The 23306-nt window shown below is 41.1% G+C and overlaps 3 protein-coding genes across 5 annotated transcripts in view; 2 read left to right on the plus strand and 1 right to left on the minus strand.

The window, feature by feature from the left end:
* Positions 1 to 267, plus strand: part of PolE1 (DNA polymerase epsilon catalytic subunit 1) — an 84176-nt gene extending 83909 nt beyond the window's left edge. Inside the window, exon 51 of the mRNA XM_065455192.1 lies at positions 139 to 267. Within this exon, the coding sequence (XP_065311264.1) occupies positions 139 to 196 (58 nt within the window). The 3' untranslated portion in view covers positions 197 to 267. The remainder of the gene's footprint in view (positions 1 to 138) is intronic.
* Positions 225 to 6447, minus strand: ATPsynCF6 (ATP synthase, coupling factor 6). Of its 3 annotated transcripts, none has more exons than XM_065455196.1 (4): positions 6295 to 6447; positions 5664 to 5823; positions 1695 to 1831; positions 225 to 329 (listed from the first exon to the last, which is right to left on the minus strand). In XM_065455196.1, exons 2-4 carry the CDS (start codon positions 5816 to 5818, stop codon positions 289 to 291), a joined length of 333 nt encoding a protein of 110 aa, XP_065311268.1. In that variant the 5' UTR covers positions 5819 to 5823; positions 6295 to 6447; the 3' UTR covers positions 225 to 288. The 3 variants fall into 3 exon arrangements, with proteins under 3 accessions (XP_065311268.1, XP_065311269.1, XP_065311270.1); XM_065455197.1 differs by lacking the exon at positions 6295 to 6447 and adding an exon at positions 5891 to 6036; XM_065455198.1 differs by lacking the exon at positions 6295 to 6447 and adding an exon at positions 5940 to 5960.
* The window catches only part of LOC135920920 (GA-binding protein alpha chain-like), a 30266-nt gene continuing 13351 nt past the window's right edge, over positions 6392 to 23306 (plus strand). Inside the window, exons 1-6 of the mRNA XM_065455194.1 lie at positions 6392 to 6524; positions 11241 to 11476; positions 13013 to 13142; positions 15995 to 16079; positions 19353 to 19433; positions 20886 to 21017. Coding sequence (XP_065311266.1) covers positions 11262 to 11476; positions 13013 to 13142; positions 15995 to 16079; positions 19353 to 19433; positions 20886 to 21017 — 643 coding nt within the window. The 5' untranslated portion in view covers positions 6392 to 6524; positions 11241 to 11261. The remainder of the gene's footprint in view (positions 6525 to 11240; positions 11477 to 13012; positions 13143 to 15994; positions 16080 to 19352; positions 19434 to 20885; positions 21018 to 23306) is intronic.

Genomic DNA, 23306 nt, shown 5'->3' on the forward strand with positions numbered 1-23306 from the left:
AGTGCACCAAATACGATTGCAGGTGGGAAAGCGAGTTCAGTTCAGTTCTGGGTTGGTACACTGGTTGCTAGTTATGCAACTGCTGTGCGTCATGTTTCAAAATAAAATAGCTCCTTGCCTTCTTTTTCTCCCCCACAGACATTTCCACCTACCCCTGCTTGAAGAAAGTGTCACTTGGATCCTGGAGAACAGATAGCAAAGCTTAAGAAACATAATGACACATGTACAAATAAATGCACCTGTTTTAATTACTTTTTATTCTAACAAGGTATTGCTGCTTTCTTTACATCACTTCTTTTGTTCCATGTTGATGGGGTCCAATGTAGGATCTGGAAAATAAATATTGACCTCGCTGAAAACACAACACATATACCCAAGGTGCAACTTGCCCATACATTGTGAAATACCTAAATGGGGAGCACAGCAAGAACAGTGAGTCATAAGTGATGGCAATAATGCAAAGCATGTTCAACTTTGCTTGAAGACTGTTCACGATTTCCGGAATCCTTCCCTACGGCGTGCCTCAAAATCAAAGTGGTTTTGGCATGTAAAACCCCATAATTTTGAAGACTGTTCACATTGGGTGGTAAAAAATTATCGCTATTCTGCAAATTGCCGATGTGCAAGAAGTTGGTCAGTGCTTTAAATGTAGCCACGCATTAAGAGTCCTGAGGCTACTAATAGTTTCTAGATGTTCATTTCCAAAATCTCCCATACATATTGTTCCAGATTTTGGGAGAGATAAGTGATGCCGACGGAATGCGCTATAGGTTTATGGAAGGATATCTCAAAATCTGCCAGTCTCGGGATAACTATCAACTAGACGTGCCTTAGGACTGACTAGCTTCAATTACACAATAGCAACACACTTCCCAAGATAAGAAGTTAACTAGTAAACAATTAGGCTACGTTCACACTTGGGAAACCGCAAGCGGACGGAAAAGCCAAAGCGGCCGGATAATCTTTTTCGCGCATGTACAAAACGTTCACATTTGTTTCGCCACTGCAGCGGAAACCACGTCCGCTTTCGCCCACATTTATCTAGTTTGCGTACGTTTGTCCGCCTGGTGGCACTGTTCATCACACTATTTCAAGACATACGTTCATTCATTGACCCATCAGTTACTAAAAACTACCATTTCGCGCAACTGCACGTGTCGTTTTTAACTTTCATCTACCATGGAAGATAAAGAAGACATAGTTTCGATAGCTTTAGCTAGTTGCTTTTCCTAAAAATAGACCATGAGCAACGGAAAATGTTAAATTTTACGACCGGATGTTTACATGCGATTACAGCTTCCGGTAAAGCGGAACGTCTTTCCGCTTCGCCTGGGCGGAAAAATCGGTCCGAGACCGAATTTTTCGCCGCCTGGTTTTCCGCCCGTTTCTCCGCCTAGGCGGGCGGATTTTGTCAAGTTTTTTCCGCTTCCGCCTGCTCCAAGACCAAGTGTGAACGCAGCCTTAGCCTTGATTAAAGGTTGTCGCACAATTTCTCGTGCCTACCAGCACGAATATACTTCTGCCCAATAAAATTAAGCTCTTCATCTCTACAACAGTATTTTCAAAAAGGTACTGCTGTAATGCCTGGCATAACTGCATGGATTTTCAACCAGCTTCAGCCTGACTGTCACAACCACCAACTGTCGACTTGTAAAAAAGATCATTTATGCCCATAAACTACTGCGACAACTTGCCTTGAAACTCAAACTTTGGAAAACTTGTCATGTCGGCAGCCTTGCCACCACCATACTGGTGCGCTGTTTTCAGCAATTCATCATTGTACTCCTTGGTGATGGAGGCATCAGCATCAAGAAACAGCTCGCTCTTGGATCTGCAAAGGTACCACAAAACATATTAATAATAACCCTTGAAACATGGTAAAATGATAAAAAATTTATTGTGCGTGCAAATGATTCTGTTGGTCATATAAAGCAAGACTTTCTCATTTACATATCACATTGACTAAACCGTTTTGCAAAATTGCTCTCACTCAAAGAAACAGTTGTCCAAATCCCCATGCTTCTTCATTCCAACATGACTGAAACTGTTCGCTTATCCCATAGAGCATGCCATTTTGAAATTGACAGTTGGCAACACATCAAAACAGAAGAACCTATGTTCACATCTCCACTCTTCAACAGTGACCTTGTGCCATCCAGTGTTTACAACAAGCACAGAGCAATTTATGCTCGTCGTCAGTATGGAAAGGGTTAATAATGCTTAGTTCTCCCACTTCAGCCCCAACACGAACTTTACACCAGTGTGGAAAAGCATTTCGTTGTTGAAATTTTAGCGCATATTTAACAGAAATGAATGCGTACAATTTGAGACACGCTTTCATGTTGTGAAGGCCTTCCTTTTACACTGTGCTTGACGAGGTTGAATGTACATTATCTAGACAGTGTAGTGCAGAAGCACATGGATGATGAAAGAAAAAGACTCGACATGGTGCTGTGTCCTGTCTTTTCTTTCGTCATCCATGTGCTTCTGCGCTACTGTGTAAATAATGCCATACCAACTAGCCCACCAGTCCTTTTGAATATACAGCCAGCTCTCGTGGTTGGATATCCTGCATACGTTTTTGGCCACGGGATGGAAGAAGACACGACACCTAAATATTGGTAAATATCATCCAGCATTCACGACAGGGTGATCCCAGTGATACTACAGATGGGGTGCTGATCAGACCACTGATGAAGTGTTAAAAAGAAGAGCACTGGAATAGAATCGCCGCATTATCCAGGATTTCTATTTTAATAGAAGGAAGAATTAGTAAAGGTCTCCATGGAAGAACAACAGAGCTAAATGCAGGGTGAGTTGACACATGATCAAGTAAGACGAAAACCAGTGAAAAAATGAATACACACGAACAACAAGGAGTACACAGGATGAATGCTGGCCTAACAACTGAACTTTATTGTTGGCAAACCCATTATGGTAGCATAATGCAATGTTACAACTATCTTTTCTACTTCCTATCACATTCATGGTTCTAGATACAAACACTCCTTTTCAGTTAAGGCAAACAACGGTACACTGACGCATGTCGTTGCATTTCTTAATCTGGAAAGCTTCAAAATTTCCCTGTCACACTCATGTTTAATGTCAAAATCATACCAATTTTTGTAAATACCACCTGTACTGTGGAACCAGCTGGAATATTTGAAGAAGTGGGCACTACATTTAAGACACTGCAGAGCAACATTAGCTAACTAAAGAAAACTTCAATTAGCCTTGTAATTGGTCACTTCAGAGAGTGCATCCAAATTGCAGAATTGAAGCCAAGCAGTGACGAAAACTCCACTTCATGCATAGCAGGCTTGTGCATGAAAGTTTACGCGAAATGTCATACTGTTTGTGTACCTTTGCTCTTCCAGTATGCGGTGTACCATTTTTGTCAGGAGAGCAAGTGAAGCATTGTGACCACTGACATATCACACTTTGCTAGTTTGGTGGTAAATAGGTTCAGATCTATAACATCTTTCATACAATAAATTTGTCATATCTTATCATACAAAAGCATGAGGCTTAAGGGGAGACGCTACTCAAAACAACTTTTTTATTAGTTGTATCAGAGGTTTCAAAATTCAGTCCAGTATAGTTTTCTATGGATGGATGAATAACTTATTGAGGTCCCTCGGTGCACGTGATTAGTTTTAGAGTGATGTGATGCACCATGGCAAAATATAGTCATCTTCATGGGAACTTTTTTATGTCAAATTTTCACAAAGAGCAACATGGTGTAGCTTGTTTAGCTCTTTGTAGATAGAAAAATGCCAATATCTAGCCAAACAGTGTGCACAATTACTGAAAGTATGGAAAGAAATTTGAACATTTCAACAAAATTTTTTTATCAATTCTCTTAAATATAACCACATACTTTTGCAACTTACTGCTTGGAGATAGTATTGCAATTTCAAGTAGATATTAGCACTATACATATCTTCAAGAGTATATGCCAAATTTCGTTAGTATAAGACAACTGTAAGTGTACAAGGTTATTTTCATGTGATCGTGAAAAAAAATCGGTCGAAGTGTCAAAAATTTTTTTTTTATAGTTCCAGTAATTGTATGTGCTGTTTGAATAGATATCGGCACTTTGTGGTCTACAAAGAGCTAAATAAGCACAAAGTGTTTTTGCGAAAATTTCTTTCACAATAAAGTGCCCGCAAAGTCACATAATGTTGCCATTGTGTAGGACTTAAGAACTATATAGCAGTTACACAGAAACTAATGACGTGTTAGAAATCTGCTTCAAACGCTTTATAAGTGGGTGTGTTTTTAAATCCCTAGTACAAATAGTAAAGAAATGTTTTTTCAAGGAGCATCTCCCCTTAATTTACTTCAAATTACATGATGTGTATATATGTGACGAGCTAATTTTTGGTCGCAGATGAGAGCAACGTGAGGAGTCTCTGTAGCCTCCCTAGCATTACCTGGTACTTCTGAGATGGAGTATATGTAAATAATATTTGATTACCACAAATCCTGTGCTTAGCATCAGTTTCAAGAAAGGTGCTGCAAAATTAGTGGCAAAATGTATTGATGTTGTAGTTAACAATTCCCAGCAGTCCATTTCCTGCAGTGCTGATTAGTGTTAGCAGGAACATCAATGCATTTTACCCCAGACTTTGAGGGCACATTTAACCTCATGTTGTAACATATGCAGTATAGGAAGTAATTTGCTATTCTGCAGCTTGACCACGAAATCTTTGGAAATTAATACCTATAGTCTGTTTCATACTCGGCAGGCAATGTTGCAGAAGCTATGCAAGTACTGCGGCCACACAAGTCTGCTCCGCACGGTTTAAAGTTCTGTTGTTTTTGATCTTCAACGCTTTTTAGAGGATAACTTCTCAATACATTACAACTACAACTTGTGGTCGTTATGTCAAATAACATATGTGTGCACCTTTGTGCTTCCAGTAAGCGATGCATTATGTTCCATTGCGAGCACAAAGAAGCGCGTAGATTACAGCTGCAGGTTGCAGAAACTGTTCTACTCATTCGGCGGTAAATGGGTTCGTGTCTGCGTTCCCTTCCACATACGTAATCTTCTGTGACATAAAAGTATGGAACCTAACATTACAGCCAATGTAATGACACATACCTATACGTTTCTTTCATATGTGGCGCACTATCTTTGGGTTGCAAAGGCAAGCAATGAGAGAAGTGTTTCTAGCCTGTTGCCTGCTGTGTATGAAACAGAGCATGCATAAGTCAACATGAATGCTTGTGTGACATTGGCACGTTAGACACAAAGCAATGTTGCGGTAGACATTAAAACCGACATTTAGTATGGTACTGCACATTAATGACCTAGCATGTTACTAAAATCAGCAACAAGCAATTCACTTTCTCATTCGCTGCTAATATCCATGCGTGCTACATACTTATACTGAAAAACGTTTTGGCTATGCGACCCAAATGTGAGGGTACTATTACGCTACGGTCATGCCCGAACAGGACTGTAGGGAAAGCGCTTTAGGCACCAACCTACCAACACGGCCATGATGACTCAGGAGTTCATTGTGGGGTTCTAAGAACACAAAATGAAATATAGCCACAATACATCCAGCAAGAGTTGAGTCGTTAAAGCAGGTTGGAGCAACGACGAAGGCTGCGCTGAGGGAACTTGCACTGGAGATGACAGAACTGCTTACTTGCTCTTTTGTGCGTACTCGCGGATCTTGTCCACGAACAGCTGCTGAATAGGGTCTAGAGATTTTTGCATTAGAACCGCGCTGACACCATAGTTCCTCTTGCACTGCGTCATGCACTGCTTGGCCAAGTTGGTGACTCTCGCGTGCAAGGCCATGTTTCCTTAATAGAGAAAGCGTAGGGGAGGGTTAATTTTTAACCGTGCACGTTCAAGCAAGTCGCAACGTACAATGAAAAAGTCGAGCGCTACAGGAGGTAGGCACGTTCAAATATCGCACCGCACTTTGGAGAACGTGTTGTCAGGTCACAACAACGACCTTGAAGCTTTGAGCGTAACACTTCACCACAGGTGGCGGATAGTTTAGTAAAAAACTACTTGTGACCAACTATCGGTACTTAAATCAATGCGCGATTAATTTTCATGGAGCCAAACGCTGTATTTTCGCTTTTAACACGGCAGGTTTGGCCACACGGCCAATTGGAAAGAATTAATCTTCCTCTTTATTCACAATTACACACACCTTCTGTAAGTGAAACGACACAAACTCTCGAATAAAGCTCTCCCTCATTTATGGGGACAAAATTCACAATAGAAACCTTAACGAGTAATAAATACCACACGTAAAAACTCACCTCAGCGCCGGTCGTCCTCAACGAAAAGCACTTTCCCAGACACCCTTCGCTTTTGGTCTCGCAAAATACCGAAACCGGTGTAAAGGTACGAGATGCTGCGAGAAATCCAGATCCGGTCACATGATATCGGCAGTATTTCCTTTGGTCTGCAATTTCCTGTTTAAAACGCGCGGCGTAAAAAAAGTTGGTTTGCCTCCGACGCTGGGATGACTCGGCTACATGTCGTAGAGGTAGGCACTTTTGGCGATTCTGAGAGCGCCGGTGTGAGCGACGTTGCTGTCCTGTAGGCCTAGGTTTCTGCGTTTTTCCCCAGCATGTGCCACGTCCGGTATGGTACTGGCACTGGCGCGTCATATCCGGAAATAGCCATCTTGCCCTTTGTTCCTCTTCCTCTTTTCAAAATTATTGCACGTGAAATGCGTCTTCCCTGCGATCTACACCACATCCGCTTTGCCTTGCTGGGGTTTGTAGTCGTTAATAGTCGCGGCTGTATGGTTCCTGTGTATATCTGTGCAGCAAGTGCTGCGTTGAACCGATGGACCCAGCGTTGTGCGAGCCAGCGTCCTACGAGCGTGTGATTGCACTGTGTAAAGACGTTTAGAGAGCTTGCAGTTGCTGCACTGTTTGAAAAACGCGCAGAGTAGTGCTCAGTTGTGCCCCTTGGTAAGCTGCGGCGCATACGTTGACATACGAGACGTACAGCAGGGCCCGCAATACGCGCCTGTGGGGCGCCTACAAATTGGAATGGAATGTGACCTTGAAAGGGGTGCCACTTAAAAAGTTACAAAAAAAAGAACTAGCAGTTCTACGACATCGCCAACAGTTGTTAGCGGTTCTGGATGTAGTGTGTGTCAAAGTCAGCGTCTGTGATGTAAAACATTTCACTCGTAGTACGCTCTGTTTATTCGTTAGATTTTAGGGGCGGGGATTGGCCTGCATTGCTTGTAAGTTCCATGATAGTCATGTCACCAATGAAAAAGCATGTTACGACACGCTGTACCTATGGCTGTACTAAGGCTTCTCGTCCGTGTGTTCTCTTTCCGTGCTGTACTGTATGTTGTAATAAAAATTTTCTTAAGGAAAACAAAATACTTGCCTTTTGATATGGCTCTTGTCGGACAACATGTTACTGCCTTATTGAAAAATTCCTGCCCATTAAATGTGAACGGGACCATTTTTAAAGGTAGTGTAAATCACCTTGTTTTTTGAGTAGCCATAGTAACACTACTATAGCATGACTACCTTTAATGCTCATTGTACCTGGTCCACATTGGAATGCTTCGTGCATATACGTTAAATGTGGCCAAGACATTCAGGAATGACGTTGAGGACTAGCAATAACACTAGTGTAGCATGAAAGCATTCAGTCCTCGTTGAACCTGGCCTGCATTGGAATGTTTCATGCGTGCACCAAGTGTGGCCAAGACTGGCAAGAATTAGGTTTATTGAGTACCCACCCATAATAACACTACTGTAGCATGAACATCTTTGAGGTCAAGTGCGACCGAAAATTGCTCCTTTCCAGAGCACAGTGTGTGTTAAGTTTGACCTGCATTGACCCAAGCATAATTGAAAGTGCCGGTATGCTGGGGGTTAAAGCTTTACGAGCCGAAAAGTAAACCTGCTAAGCAGGAGATGCATCCAACAGTAATGTATATTAAAACCCGAAGGAACACATCTCGTCAGAAACAGTGTTTCCCTTGATGTTAAACACGTTTAGTAACATTCCCCACTTTATTTTCATGTCCACAATGGGCAGCACAGGGAAGGGAGGGTGTGTTAACTAGAAAAAGGCATAAGAGTATGACAAAGTCTGTATAGAATAAGTATTTTTACGGAGATAAACTGCACATTTAATCAGTTTAAATTCATTTCAAGTGCACAGGATGAAATTGTTGCCTTGAGTATCAATGACTGCTTGCTGCCACTACATTTGTTTATAGCCTTTCATACTCTAATATTAAGTATGAATATATGGGTTAGTTTGTTTAGATTGAGACTACACCCCCTGCTTTTAATTATATCGATTAGTGTTATATTCACTTGAACCTGTTTGTGATCTGATGCTTCTTAATGGAATCGACAACTCGCATTCAAGAGTGCAGGGTCGACTTTAGTGAAACATTTAGGATGTTTCTAGTAGCAAGCCAATGAAAAGTAACTCAATGATGTGCACTTTGCTGTGAAGGCATGAAATTATCATGTTCATACTGATCAGACACGCTGAAACAAGTGCTCTTGAAGCAATAGACAAAAAAAAACAAAAGAATGCAAAGACTGCACTTAGGTTGTGTGTAAGTTGCAAGTTCTTATGTTTTTGTGCATCCAAATCCCCGTCTCTGATATGCATACAATGAAGGCAGGTGTATTGCATAGTGTACTGCATGATTTTCCACCTTGTCTGTCATGGAATGCGAACAAGTTACGATTAACTACAACACATTTTGCTTCCGCTTTGTGTCGGCATGATTTCAGCTTGTATAAATATTTTGAGGCCTGCATCATCTTCGTTGAAAGGTTGAAGTGTTACATAATCAGTCTCTTGTGTTATTAGTTGTAAGTCGTGTTATGTTTAATGTCACTCAAACATAGCCTACGAGGTGTTCTTTTTGTTATATATGCAGAACATTAAAAAAGAAATCTTGTGTCTTGACTCCTCTTGTTTTTGTAGGTAGGCTAAGTGGCAGGGTGGACATTAGCAGCAAAAAAATTTCAACAATAATTAAATACATAAAATGTGCTTAGGATTTCTGCTGAGCAGACATAACGTCACTACTACTTGGTATTATATTCACAATTACAACATCTGCCCTAAAGTAAGCAATTAAATAGCAAACTAGTACATTCTAGGTTACAAGATTATTGTTGCACATTTTCTTGTTGCTAATGTTTGTCTAACCACACAGTGTAATACAGCAGGGGCCTAATATGACAGCATTTTTAAGCGTTCCACATATACAAAAACAAAATAGAGAAAGAAAGACTAGACTGGTATATGGGACATTGCTCTTCATTACTCTGTAATTTCACTTGAAAATTGTGATGTCCCATATTTAAAATACGATTTCATATACTTGTTGGCTGCCTTGCTCAAGAAGTTGTTGCCCCACGTGATGACAACCGCTATGCAGTTACTGATTCCCTGAGTTGGCATGTGTTGTCATCATTTTACCCATAGAAATGGATGTCAAGGCGAAAAGTCGCAAAAGCAGAACTTGCAATGCTGCACAGAATCAAAGGGAAAAAAAAACACATACATGCACACACCCACAAAAAGAGAGCAAGGACAGGACTGTGCAGGCCACCAGCTTGAATGTCTCTTGTTTTTACACTCTGTCTATTGCTTTTAGCACAGCATTTTGCATTCTTAGAAAAACAAACCTACTAGTCTTCAAAAGAGTGCACCCAAGAAAGCAGCATCAAGCATGCGCGGCTTCCAGTGGCATCATGTTCATGCACTGCAATAGCTGCAAAAACAAGTAAAGAAATGACTGGACAGAAAAGAATGTTACTCGCAACTAACTTTATTCGGAAGACTGGTACGCTTTACAGTCAAGTTGCCAGCACGCACAACCACATTTGTGGACCAGCCAGATAGCATTTGACTCTGAATTACCAAAGTGCATGCTTAGTCCAGGAAGCATGTGAAGAATTGATGTTCATTGCTGTGCAAGCCCACTGATGCGTTGTTTATGCAAATATTCTGTTTTTCTTATGTAATATGCCTCCATCCTTATAAGCACACTTCACCTCTGAATACAGTAAGTTGCAATTAACATTCTTTCCTGTCTAGTCGTTTCTTTACTTGTATTCACGTCTTTTCCACTGCAAAGAGTATGAACCAACTAGCCCAGCAACAAGTAGTAATGCACCATGTTCACATGACAGCTTGGATAGACTCAAATAACTATGTGCACTTATCGGTACAAAATAATGGATTTGGCCTGTCTGGACAGGTTGGAGTTATGGAGACACTAGAGAGTCTACACTAAGACTCATGAAATTTTAAAATCAATACCATATCTTCATTTATTTAGTGGAGAAAGGCTGATTATTACTAGACTAAATGAAGGTAAGGTTCTTGATAATTTTGCTTCAACATGTCAGCACCACTATGTCAATGTGACATCATGAGTTGCAAGGTATTTGTATTTTTCTACTTCATATGTTTTGGTGCAGGAAACGTTCACGCTCATTGTCTGCTAAGCTTAGAATGTACTGCTTTGCCAGTACCTCCTGGATGTACTTACTTTAACAAACTCGAGATGCATGACTTTTTGGTCATTAAGTGTTAGCTTTTTAGTTGAAAATAAGAGGAAGAGACACACTTAATCAGGCCGTGTAATGCATCAAACAAATGACTGGCTGTTTATTAAAATGATATAATGGATGCCAATGAGAGGAAGATATGATTCAGGGTGGCAGAGATTAGATTTAATGATGATATAAGAAACTTGCATCTGTAGGACATGTTAGTTTTAATATGTGGGACTAGTGTACTTCGAGATTTCTCGAAGGGCCCTTTGTTCTGTAGTGCACATAATTTGGATGATGACGATTTACCATATAGCTACAGAAGGTTTATAACACAGATATATATGTGAAAAGCTCATTCTTTGGTGCAATGGGTGAGACAGATCAGAGATTTGTAATGTTACGGTAACTAAAACATGAAAGGGGATGAAGGGGGTGGGGGAACTGCACATTAATGCTTCAAAATTAACAATAATACTATCGAAACCAATTACTGATGGTATAAAAAGAAGTACAGTCAACAGCATGCTAATGATAGTACTATCAGTAGTATAGATGTCAAGCCAGAACTACAACAAACCAGACAAGTAAATCAAGTCTTAATATATTTATTACTAGGAAAACATTTAAAATTAATAATTCTATCACTATCTAATAATTTTATTTCTCACACACATGCATGTGCTGAACAGCTGTGTGCTGCTTGAAGTGTTATGAAGCGAGCCGCCCTGGCTGAGATGGCCCTGGGAGAAGAGGACCGAAAGGCTGAAGCAGGAGGTGGCTGCCAGGAGATTGTCATCGACGGCACCACCATGCTTGAGGCTGTGGAGGCCATCGTCTCATCGGACGATGGCACCACCACCAATGTCATTCTTCAGGACTCCACTGTGGCTACTCCTTCGGGTCTCTTCAACCAGCTTCAGGAGAGGTAAGTAGTCCTCACTGAACGGTTGCTGACTAAATGCAAGAATTGCGGGCAGGTGCACTTCTTTAATTGTGCCCTAATATTATCAGAGAGTAGTAGAGGCTTAGGAGAGCTTTTCCTCTGCTCTCTCTTTAGCTTCTGTTAACTTATACCAGACAGAAGCAGCAGGGCTGAAGGCAACATCTTTTGATGTGACATTAACTTAGAATGCATTATAAGCATTCTTGAATTGCACAAATGTTCTCTGTAAGATCGAAAAACAAATCAGAATGAAAAAAAAACCTGCTATTTCAGATTTTGTATCTAACTTTTGTTTAGATGGGAAGCCCTTGCACCTTAGGATCACAGGATCAGACAGCTATATACTATAGAATTTTCTCATATGACTTCATATGAGCTGTCAAAAATGAGCTTCAGAGATAAAATTACGACACAAATGCCCAGAAACCAGAAGGGCTTCTTGGTTTTATTCAATGATGACATTTGCACTCAACAATCGTCTGTGCACCTGTACACCATCATTTTTATTTTTTTGTTAGCCTTGTTCTTAAGACTCATACTTAGTGTGCTTCATGGAACACCAAACTCCTTAGCGGCCAATGACTTCATCTGCCTTTGTTAGACCAACTGTATAGTCATTTTCTTCACAGACCTAGCTTTTGCACTTTATTTTCTGGCCAAGGCATTGGAAAGTATGCAAATAAGTGTCATGCGATACATTAAGTGACTGTGCCCTTAAAATGTGCATAATGAAGAGGAACAGGAATAAAAGGGGGGGTACAGGGTATTGAACACATTACATTACAAGTAATGAAACCTTCAGAGAGCAGAAGTTCCTAAATCAGCACCCCAGGAGAAGGGGGGAGAGAGTGAGTGCATGAATACAAAGAGAAAAGGGTCGAAGATGGGATACTTATGGACTTATAAGCAAATCAGGGTATGCTTATGTAATTTTTCCTTGTTCTGCATGACTTATACTAGTCCCATATATCCCTTTATCATGTGGTTTATCGCTAGAGAAAACCCCCTAAAGAACACTGGTTCAGCATCACTCAGCTTTGTTTGAACAAGACCATGGGAAGTATCACGAATGCAGCAAGTGAAGCAGGGAAAGCCTACTTTACAAGGGCATTCACCTATTTGTTCAATGTATTGAATGCACAGCAAAGTTAGAAGTTAAATAAAATTAGCAATGCACTCATACTCTTCTGTGGTGCCACCAAAAGGATACTTGTACTGTTTGATATGGACAATAGCTTGAAACGCCTGAGCTTGATGTAGACAGCTGTAGCTGTATCTGACACTCCTCGAGCTGTGGGAGGCCACTCAGTGTGAGGGACCGATGGTCACCTACGATGAGCTTTTCTTTGTATTTGCTTTCTTTGTAGGGTCAGAGTGATTTCCTTGTACTTTGTGCTGTTAAATTTTTACTCCAGAGCGCTACAACCAACAGGTGCAGTTTAGTCGTAGTATGCACAAAGTGTGCATACTATTATGTGTCATATTTGTTTGTGTCATGTGGCTTTTGCTTTATCCCAGCCTTCAAGTTGGGGTAATTGCCCAGCACATGGACATCACTGAGCCACTTAGTACGCTGCGGACGCTGCTGGAACAGCGCCTAGGAATCAGCTTGCAGGGCTATGCCTTCTTTCTTCAGGACACACAAGAGGTATTTATACGACGCTTGCATTTTTCTAACTTTACTTTGTTGCTTTGATAGTGTTTTACACTAGGTGTGACAAACTTGTGCGAGGCATGGGGCTATGTGTGAGGATTACTAGCGGACAAACACGTGTGCTCAAAAGTGTTGTGTGTAGGGGGGGTACAAATTCCAGGGTTCGAAACAAGAGTTGGGGTCGTGACCATTTATCACACAGGCACAAACTGATTTATGGTTATAAGAACAGTTCTAGCTGTTCCCTTGTCGGTAAATCCATGCGTGCACCAGATAACTGATGGTCTATCAGAGTAACAAAATAGGTTTCAAGGGACCGGGGAATGCAGTTAAAGACGGCCGAGAATTAGGGGGTGTGATGAAATTAGGAAATCTGAAGGTGTACAATTAAAGGAATTGATGCAAGACAGGAGTAATTAAAGTTTGCAGGAGGGGGCCATCATTCTGCAGTGGACAAAAGTTATCTCTGGAGTACCCCAGGGTTCTGTTCTTGTTTTACTTCTCTTTAATTTTCTACAATGACCCCCTATCTGGGATTTCGTCATCTGTCCGTTTCTTTGTGGACGATTGCATCATTTATTTTCACATCTCCAATGATACCGACCAGGAGTTATTACAAGACGACTTGAACAGAATCCAGAAATGGTGCTCCATTTGGCTCATGCGGCTAAATATTTTGAAATGTAAATGCATGCATGTCTCACATAAATGCTCTATTACTCTATTCCCGTACTCCCTGAACTCCGTGGCGCTATCACTAACAAACTCATACATGTACTTAGGTGTCGAAATAACAAACAAATTAACTTAGGTGGACCACATCACAAAGCTTTGTACTAGCACTTCCAGAACAGCTGGTTTCATCCGAAGATCACTGTCTATGCCCCTCTTTCCATCAGACAACTAGCATATGAAACATACATCTGCGCCAAACTGGAATATGCCTCTGCAATATGGAATGCTCATCAGGCCTAGTTGACTGTCTCGCTCCAAGCCATCCAGCACCGGGAAACTCGTTTCATAACTTCCCAATATACTCACCGGCTCAGTGTAACTAACATGTAATCGTCTCTTGGTCTTGAACCATTAGCGCACTGCCGTAAACTTTCAATGCTTTGTCTCTTCCGTAAATTATATTTGAACTTTCCTGCACTATGCGATAACTTATTACATGCTCCATTACGCTCATCTCGCCAATTATTAAACTCCCTGGGCATCCGGCGTTTGCACGGTTTTTCCAATGCCTTCAATAAATTTTTCCTTCCCACTGCCATAGAACAATGGAACAATCTTCCCGAAATTATTGTTACTGAGTCCAATCCCTCTAAATTTTGGCAGCTATTAACCGTCCATTTCAACCTACAGTAGCCACTTTCCATGCACTCCTCTCCCAGCTATCCATGCTGCTGGTACTACTGTGTCTTCTTTTTCAACTGTGTTCTGTTTTTCATTGTATTGATTGCTTAACATTTCCTGCCCACTTTGTTACTCTTATAGATTTTTGTTTGGCTTTTTATGCCTATTCTTTATGTATGACCTTCTTACACTGATGTATCCCCTCCTTATATAGTGACCCTGTAGGGATCTTTAAGGGAACAATACATGATGATGATGATTTCATTGTTCTACAGGATTAGATACTGGGTGTGCTGTGTGCCAACAAAGCATGCTACTGAGTAACTACCCCAGCTGCTTTAAGTGTGCCACATAATACCACGTAGAAGTGCAGTGGAAATACAGTGTTGCCAGTAATGTGAACCCCACTTTAGTGTGGCGAATGTGAAGCATGTGAACTAAGAAAAAGAATTGATTGCAAAACTGCAAAGAAGTGCAAATTGATTGCTTCTTTTGCAACATGTTATTACACGAGCGCTACCCACTCCTTTCCTGGGGCAGCCATCTGCTTCTGGTCTCTCTTAGTGCCTAAACTCTCCCTGTGTAGAAGGCAAGTATACATATGATCAAGCCAAACTGAGTGGACAAGCGTTCAGACCCTAATTGCCTGACATTGTCACTGTGAATCTGCTGCTGATTGCACAGGGCTAGTGGAGCTTTGATGTTGACATGGACAGCATGGTTCCTGTGTTACATGAAGCTCTTGTGCTGTTCCTTGCTGAAATCGTGTTGATAGGAGAAGCTTGGCTGCATTATATAGACAGATGCATTCTCTGCCATAAAAAATGCTCTGTAGCGTCTGGTGAATAACAATCACAGGCCTGAAATAGTTCTAGTAAACATTTCATGAACGCTTTGTGCTGGGTGTAAACATATTGAATGACTGAGTGGTGTTAATAATGTAATCTCGCCTTCCACTGCTATCAAGAGACAAAGGGTGGCTGAGACATAACCGCCATCTAAAGTAGGATTGTTGTAGCAAGCTATTCCTAGGTTTGAACCCAGCTGTACTGTGCTGTACTTGAGCAGAATGATGGTGAAAATTTGTGATCACCATACTTGAATAAACATAATATTTAATCTGTAATTTCAATGCCACTCTCTCGTTGCCTTCAGCCCCCTTTACATGGTGCTGGCATGAAATATGGTTATTGCAGTCGTTTAGGCTTCTAATGATGATGACTAGCTGTTTGAGCATACAAGCAAATAGGTTGGTTTTATTTAATGCATGTTTTTATTTCAGCAGAAGTGAAAGTGCATTGTGTTTTTACATGGTTATTTATTTCATTCTGTGTTTGTGGAATTAGTTTTTGTAGACGTACTGCACGAACTTTTGGGACAGACCTTGTACTATGTCATCATGTATATTTGGGGATAAGTCTGTTGTTGCTGGAATGGTGGGCAGCCAGGATGTGTGCCAGTGATCCACCAGTGCTTTCAAACTGTTGCAGCTGAACGCCACAAAGAATTTAGTTGACCAGTGTGTGCAAGGAGAGGGGCTTGTGCAAGTCAACGTAGAGATCACCAATAAGGACGGTGAGCTGTTGGTCTTTGACCTACTTGTTTTTCCTGAGAACATCTCCTATGCGATACCCTGCTTTTAAATACATGTCAATGTTACACTTGATGGGCATGCAGGAGTTTGCCCAATAAATCGTCAGAGGAAACCTAAGAGCATTATGTTTGTTCTTGAAGGCACATCTGGAAGTTTATCAAGGTGTAGCATTGTAATTTGTTTCATTTGAGCCTCTGGGACAGCATCATGCAGGTGAAACAGATGTGCAGTACTATGTATGGTTCCACCCCAACTTTGTTGCTTAGTATAGCCTTATTTCTGTTTTGAAACACTAACAGCATTCTCCCTTTAGGTTGAACTCTGCTGATATGAATTCTCTACTATGCTAAATAGGCCAGGGACCTTATAGTTTCACAAATTCAATGAACTGTTAAGTTAAAATTCTGGTAAGATAAACTGATTTCCCAATTTCCTTGACATCTACCTGGATCTGTAATGCTCAGTGTTCTATCTACCACAACAAGCATAAACTTTTTAAAATTTTGTGCTCCCGTTATGAATGTCAAAGGCACAACTGATCTTTAAAAAGTAATTGAAGTAAGAGATAACTTTTTGCAGTTGAACCTTGACTTAACAAACAGAGACTGTAACAAATTATTGGGTATAATAAGGTATATGGAAAATTTGGTGAGGTCATGATTTATCTCAGTCAGCGTTCTACAGCTATGAAGAAACTAAGAAATACAAGATCTGACAAAATACTGACTGCAGTGGGGTGAATATTCACTCGCAGTTTGAAATATGTACTCTGGCAGTGAAATTAAGCAAAAGCAACTTAAACGGCACAGTGCAGACACTTACACACATTTTGACCAACTGCTTGGCCTGGCTAACCTACAGATGGCAAGATTTCCGTGTGATGACACCAGTTGAACAGTTGTACATTCAAACCCACTTACAACAATATTCAAGTGCCTCGAAAATTCCATTGTTGTGGCCGATAATTGTTATAACCGAGTTGCATGAAGAAATCAAAATAGAAGGATGGGCAGAGCTGTTGTGAGAAAAATATAATTGTGGGGAAGCCAGTGCCCCACCCCACCACCTTCCTCCATTCGGCTGCTGATTGGGCTCGCTCGTTTAACTGCTTCCTGAGTGCTCCGACCGTGTGTAAAAAGCTGCGGCTGTTGGCATTAAGGAATGGCACTGATATAACAAATACAAAGAAGGGCATGGGCGATATGTGAGCTTCGACAAGGCATCGCTTTGGTGGCTCCAAAAGGGGCCTCTTTAAACATGCGAGAAGTTTGCCACAGCAACCCGTCAGCTTGAGAAATCCAGAAGAAATGCTGAGGCAAGATCGCCACAAGCATCTCGCCACACACTTCTCACTGGCTTGCACGAGAAAACCGTGTCTGTCAGCCTTGCATGCTTTACGTGAAGCTTGCTGACATCCTTCTTCAAGGCATCCAGGTGCTCCACGTAGTGGAGCAGAAGCTTCCTTGTGAAAATGAAGCGCCAGAGGGACTGAATCATTTGGTGGGCATCCTGTGAGGATAACATTTAGGCAGCCTGCCCTACTGCATCATTGCTACTGTCATCGCCGTCGCTATCCGGTGCAAGCACGTTCACGACGATCGCCTCATTGGCTAGAAGCACTTAGTTTCCACATCTGTAGCCGTACGATTTTTTTTAACAGCAACGTCGTGCATTGCCGATGATCAGCGGGTGGATCAGTCATCTTCCGTTTCGGCGGTGAGTCAAACAAGGCTGAAAAACCATGTGGCCAGGAATGATTTCGACGCAGCCAACAAATATGGCATGAGCTATTACGCTGTTTACAGAACTGTGCTGAATGATGAGCCAGCGTGTAATCTGGGAGCAGCGCAGTTGACATGGTCCATTCGTGTTTCTGAGGGTGGTGTGGCGTAGAGCTATGGGCACAGCCCATTTGCATTTTGTGGAGTGGGAGGGCGACAGCAAAGAGGCGCGTGGAGAAGGTTGGAAAATGAGCGTGCAGCGCCTTTCAGGGCCATCGTTTGGCGGCTCAAATTTCTGGTTTTCTTTTTTTTCTTTTCAAGGATTTCGCATTTCACTACCTTTCGGCATGGACACTCAGCAGCCAGACTTCATCGTTATAACTGATAATGCGGCATCGGGGCATTGTAGTAAGCGGGTTATTTCACCATGGAAAATGTACAAAGGTTGACAGTGCAGCAGCTTCTTATCATTGTAACTGATATATTGTTAAAACCAGTGTCGTTATAAGTGGGTTTGACTGTATTCATTATGATAGTGCCAAGCTCATGCTTTCTAATTTAGCCTCGTTCACACAATATGTATTGGCATGATGGCTTGATCAGAATGCACAGGTGTGGCCTGTATGTCATACCAATATGCACGGGCATGGGTGCGAGCACTGTGTTTACAGTTCTTCCCGCATTGGCACTAGTAGTTGTGACACAGCAACATTGGAAACACCTCTGAAGGGCTGCCAGTACAGTTAATAAACTTCTTGGTGCTCATACTGTGACTGGAGACGACGCATGCATGCATGTTTAATTAAGGAACACATGTCCTGTGACAGTGGCCCCTTTACACTTTTAATATACTTCACCGCATAACACATCAGTATTGCGGCGAAGCTGACATAAAAACCAGCCATTATGCAATGCATTTTAGACCTTTCTCTCACGCGCATTCCTCAACATATGTCTCAATATGAAGCGAACCGAGTTAGGCGTGCCTGTACTGCCTACACACAAATGGCTTGGGTTTAAATCTGGCTTCAGCTAGCTGCCTAGTGCTTAATGGCAATTACAATGCTACTGTACTGCATGACACTATTTTGTTTTTCTTTTAATTGGAGTGGGGTTGGGCCAGTTTTCCAGAACATTTATGGCTGTGTCGGTACCATTGGGAAGATTGGTTAGAATTCGGGAGTCTCCTAGACAAATCGGGGGTGTTAACAGGCATGCAAGAGAAACCTGTAAGAAATGAATGCATGCATTTTTTATGTTAATGACATCATACCTAAGCATTATCAACATCGCATCAGCAAATATTGTTTTGTGTCATGATGGTACGATAGTGTTAGTGATGCAAGGTCCGGCATTTTGTTATCAACATTGGTATTAAATTAAAATATCCATTAACTGTTTCCTAAACTGTGATACTTGCTATGTTTTGTCTTTACACATGCAGCATGCATGTGCCTTAGTTTCTGAAAGTTTTGAAGTGTGCGTTAATAAGGCACTTTTTGCCATCATTTTTCCTTTCCTCCTCAAATCAAGATGTGAAGAAGATAAACATTGTGGACGTGCTAAAGCCAGCCGAAGAGATTCTTGCAGTGGCCCAGAATGTGATGCCACAAGGTATGCTGCCAAAGAAATTCTTTTGTCATTTGTTCAGGTTTCACATGTGTGAGGGGCACCTTTGCAGTTTTGTCCTGCAAACTTTTGCAAATGAATGTATGTGCCTGTTTTGGAATGATTGAAGCAATCCTTCTTCCTTCGTCAATATTTGTCCTTTTTTTCTGCACTTCAGTGCTTCGCGCTGCAGAAATTTACGCCATGAAGTGGAAGGAATGGCAAAAATGACAATAACACACTTTCTTGAGGTTATAATATTGGGCCTGAATTGCTGTATACATTAATGAAGTTGCTCTTAGGAAACATTAGATCCAAGTGTTTCTTGAGATGCTCCTAAACTTTCTTATTTATGATACTGCTGTGGTCATTAATGGAGTAACTAAATGTAATTGAATTAAGCTTAATAAGGCATTTGATTTGGGCAAAATGAGAACAGTGGCTGAGTGCTAGGACAGATTACTTGTAGTGACAGACAGTTCGTTCCATTTGTGCAGAACTCTTTTATTTTTTAAATTCTTGGCAGCATTCAGTTGGGAAAACTGGTAAAAATGAACCATTAAAATCTTGGATAATGCACTGTGAATTTGATGCATTCTGCTGGGTAACAATCCACAGGAGCCATTTAGTACAGAACTGCGCATGTCAGATGCAAGCAGAATTGCACAAGAATCATTCTATCAGGCACCCATAAAACCCTTTCTGGCTGCATGTCAGCTTTGTATTTATAGTTTACCTTACCATTTTAAAGTGTTTATGTTGTTTGGAGAGGGAGAGACTTTACTGATGTAAAGCTTGAGAGGTCAGCCCAAAGGACTTACTTCTGTCCTGCTGCTCCATGGAAAACAAAAGGAAAAGGGAACAGTAGGGAAAGAGGATGATCGTAAGATGTAGTGATAATGAAACGAGCGCTTTATGTTACAAACATCCCATTCCTACTCTCTTTGTGAAACTGTCTCCATAGCATATATGTGCTGCTGTTTTTGCCACAAGCACATTCAAATCATTGTAAATTCCAAATACAGCGAAAAAAATTACACATACAAACAAAGAAGACACGAAAGATGCGGACAAGCGCTACTACTGAAATTCACATTACATTCAAATTCACATTACTTTCAAATCGGCATGTAGCTGTTGATAGATGTTAATCATTTGCCTCTGCATTAACTTAAATGACATCCAACACCAGCTCTGATAGTATGGACCTGCAAATTAAAGGTTTGATAAATTTTTTAAAGCAGGGTTATGTTTAATTAACCTGAGTGTTTACACAGAAGTTATTTTGGAGTTTTGCATGGTGTGGTTGTGCAATACTGAAAATTGTAGTATTCAGTACCGCATTTTTTTATGACGCAACGCACTTGGGTGGCCCATAGAAGTAGTATACCGTAAAACCGACAGTTATCTGGTCATAGTGTCCTTGTTTCGCAGCATGTTCTCCTTTTCATGTTTCAGAGGAATTGATAGGAGAGCCTCCCGTTGTACGTAAAGTAGTACTGCCTGAAAATGAAGAGCCGGAGAATGTAACACGGTGGATCGTCTCTGGTGAATTCAAGAAGGAGCAAGATAAATACAAGATACCGACTGGTGAGAAGTGTACATACTTTTTCAACTTGCCATTTTCATTATAGGTCTTCTTTGTTTCATATCTGGCCCATACTACAGCCTTACTGTCTCCTAGCATTGGGCACGTAATTATGCAAATTGCCATCATTTGCCACACTTTTGCCAGCTTCTATTAAAATTTTTCATTTGATGTGCTTTAATATTGGCTGCCATGGCTTTGAGTGGGGCTGGACAACACTCCCAGGGTTAATCTTGTACTTATAGTACGCAAGGGTACCTAAAAATGTTGACAGAAGGACTGGCTGTGGTAGTTCACTGGTATTACACTGTCATTACACTGCAGTGCAAGGCAGAAAATGTGGGTTCAACACCCGCCTGTGACAAGTTGTCTTTTTGGCCGATTTCTGTTTCCTTTTCCTTATAATTTCTGCATTTCATTTAAGGCCTGTTTTCTCGGAATGGATTTTTTTCGCTAGTAGTGGTGCTGGGGAAGGTGATATCTCAAGAACCACTCTTCAGATTTGTATGCGTTTTTTTTTTTCATTTCTGTTCCTGAATGACTTTTCCAGGGGTAACAGGCTTCTTTTTTTTAGAGCTGGTGCAGTTAATCTACAATAAGCAATTAATTTTTGATGAATGTGGTCATTACTGGCTGCATCAAAGTCAAAGTTGTCTTAAAATTTTTTGGAGGGGAAATTAAAGAAAAGGGCTCTGTAGCCCCCTGGGATATCTATCAAGCCATCATAACAGTGCATTTCAGTTTCCTACCATGTCCTGGTATTTCTCCAGGCTGTTCCTCAGGCATATACATGAATGACCTAGTTAGACCTCAATAACTCTGGAACTAATAAACACATCTTCATGAAACTTTGCAGTTCCTCATAGTTCGGTGGCATGAACATACCCTGAAAGTTTCATCTGGATATCCTAAAAAATAAAAAAGTTCGGTCTCCATGGTAGCTTCCCCCCTTAAACCTAATTGTCGCTGCTTTATTCGGCGATCTAACACATTCGATTTGGTGCCGAATTGATGCATATCTATGCAAAACAGTTGCACGATACTCTGGAAGCTGATAAAATGTCTCATCTATGGTAGCTTGTTTACGGGATGGCACCAACGTTGTTCATGGCTTCCAACTTTGCTACACACCATACGGTGGCTTCTCTTTCCCAGAGACGCACACCGGTATTTTTTTTAGTTTCGAGCAATCCCTCACGAGACTATAGTTTAAACTTACACGGCGGGTGTGAAAGGGCTGTAGTGTGCTGACCGCCAGACTGCAGACATCTGTATCTAGTTGCAATGCTAGTTGATTACTGAGAATGTGCAGCACCGTGTTTTCTTGTGTAAAGATTGTAAGCATTAAACTTTGTCATAAATTTTCTTATATGCGATACTCAATCATATATTTTTTTTTCTTGATTCGTGTCTATATTCAACTTGAAATGTACTTATCAGTATTCTTACACCTCTAATTATGTTATATACATGAAGTAATTTGCATTGTTGGTTGCTTCCAAGTAGTCCGGGACTGTAGACCCCTTAAGGTGTTTAAAGGCAACTTTTCTGCACGGTCCTCCCATCTGCATTCATTTTATGTTTTTATCCAATTTTTACATTAATCCATGGTAGACACTGTGTAGTACAAATGCAGAAACTGCAGGAATGAAGAAACACAAAAGGCATAGTGATGCCTTACAAGTTTTACTTGAACACATGCATGCATGTGCACTCTGCGCAAAAAGTTTGCAGGCCACCAAATCTGAGAATACAATGAATTTTCTAACACTAGCCAGTAAAATTGTACAACGCTTTGTTGTTTGTACATATAGTCAACTTCCATTATTTTGACCTTTATGGGGCCAACGAATTGGATCAAATTATCCAGCTTGTCAAATTAAAGAAGGGGCAGGGACCTCTTGGTTTGGATTGATTTAATCTACAAATCAAATTAAGGAACTCTACTGTACTAGTACACCAGGCTAGGTGCCCAAGTTCCTGAAGTATTCAGCTTTTTCTCAGATCCCACAATCCGTAAACTTTTGATGCCGACGGCATACATTCATCAGACAGTTGATTTCCAACTTATGAAAGCAGTCCCGTGATTTACATTTACACTTTGTTGTACAATTCCACAACACACCCTTTTCATAAATGTAAAGCTAACTTTCCTACGCGTTAATCCAATTAATGATGGCATGGTCATTTTTGCAAACAGCGTGCACAAGCATAGTTTGCTTGTATTGTGACATGTAAAATGTGGATGTGGCTCTGGTGATGAAACCATGTGCAGGAGACAAACGCTAGCA

This window comes from Dermacentor albipictus, chromosome 4 (genome assembly GCF_038994185.2).
Source record: "Dermacentor albipictus isolate Rhodes 1998 colony chromosome 4, USDA_Dalb.pri_finalv2, whole genome shotgun sequence".
NCBI lineage: Eukaryota > Metazoa > Arthropoda > Arachnida > Ixodida > Ixodidae > Dermacentor > Dermacentor albipictus.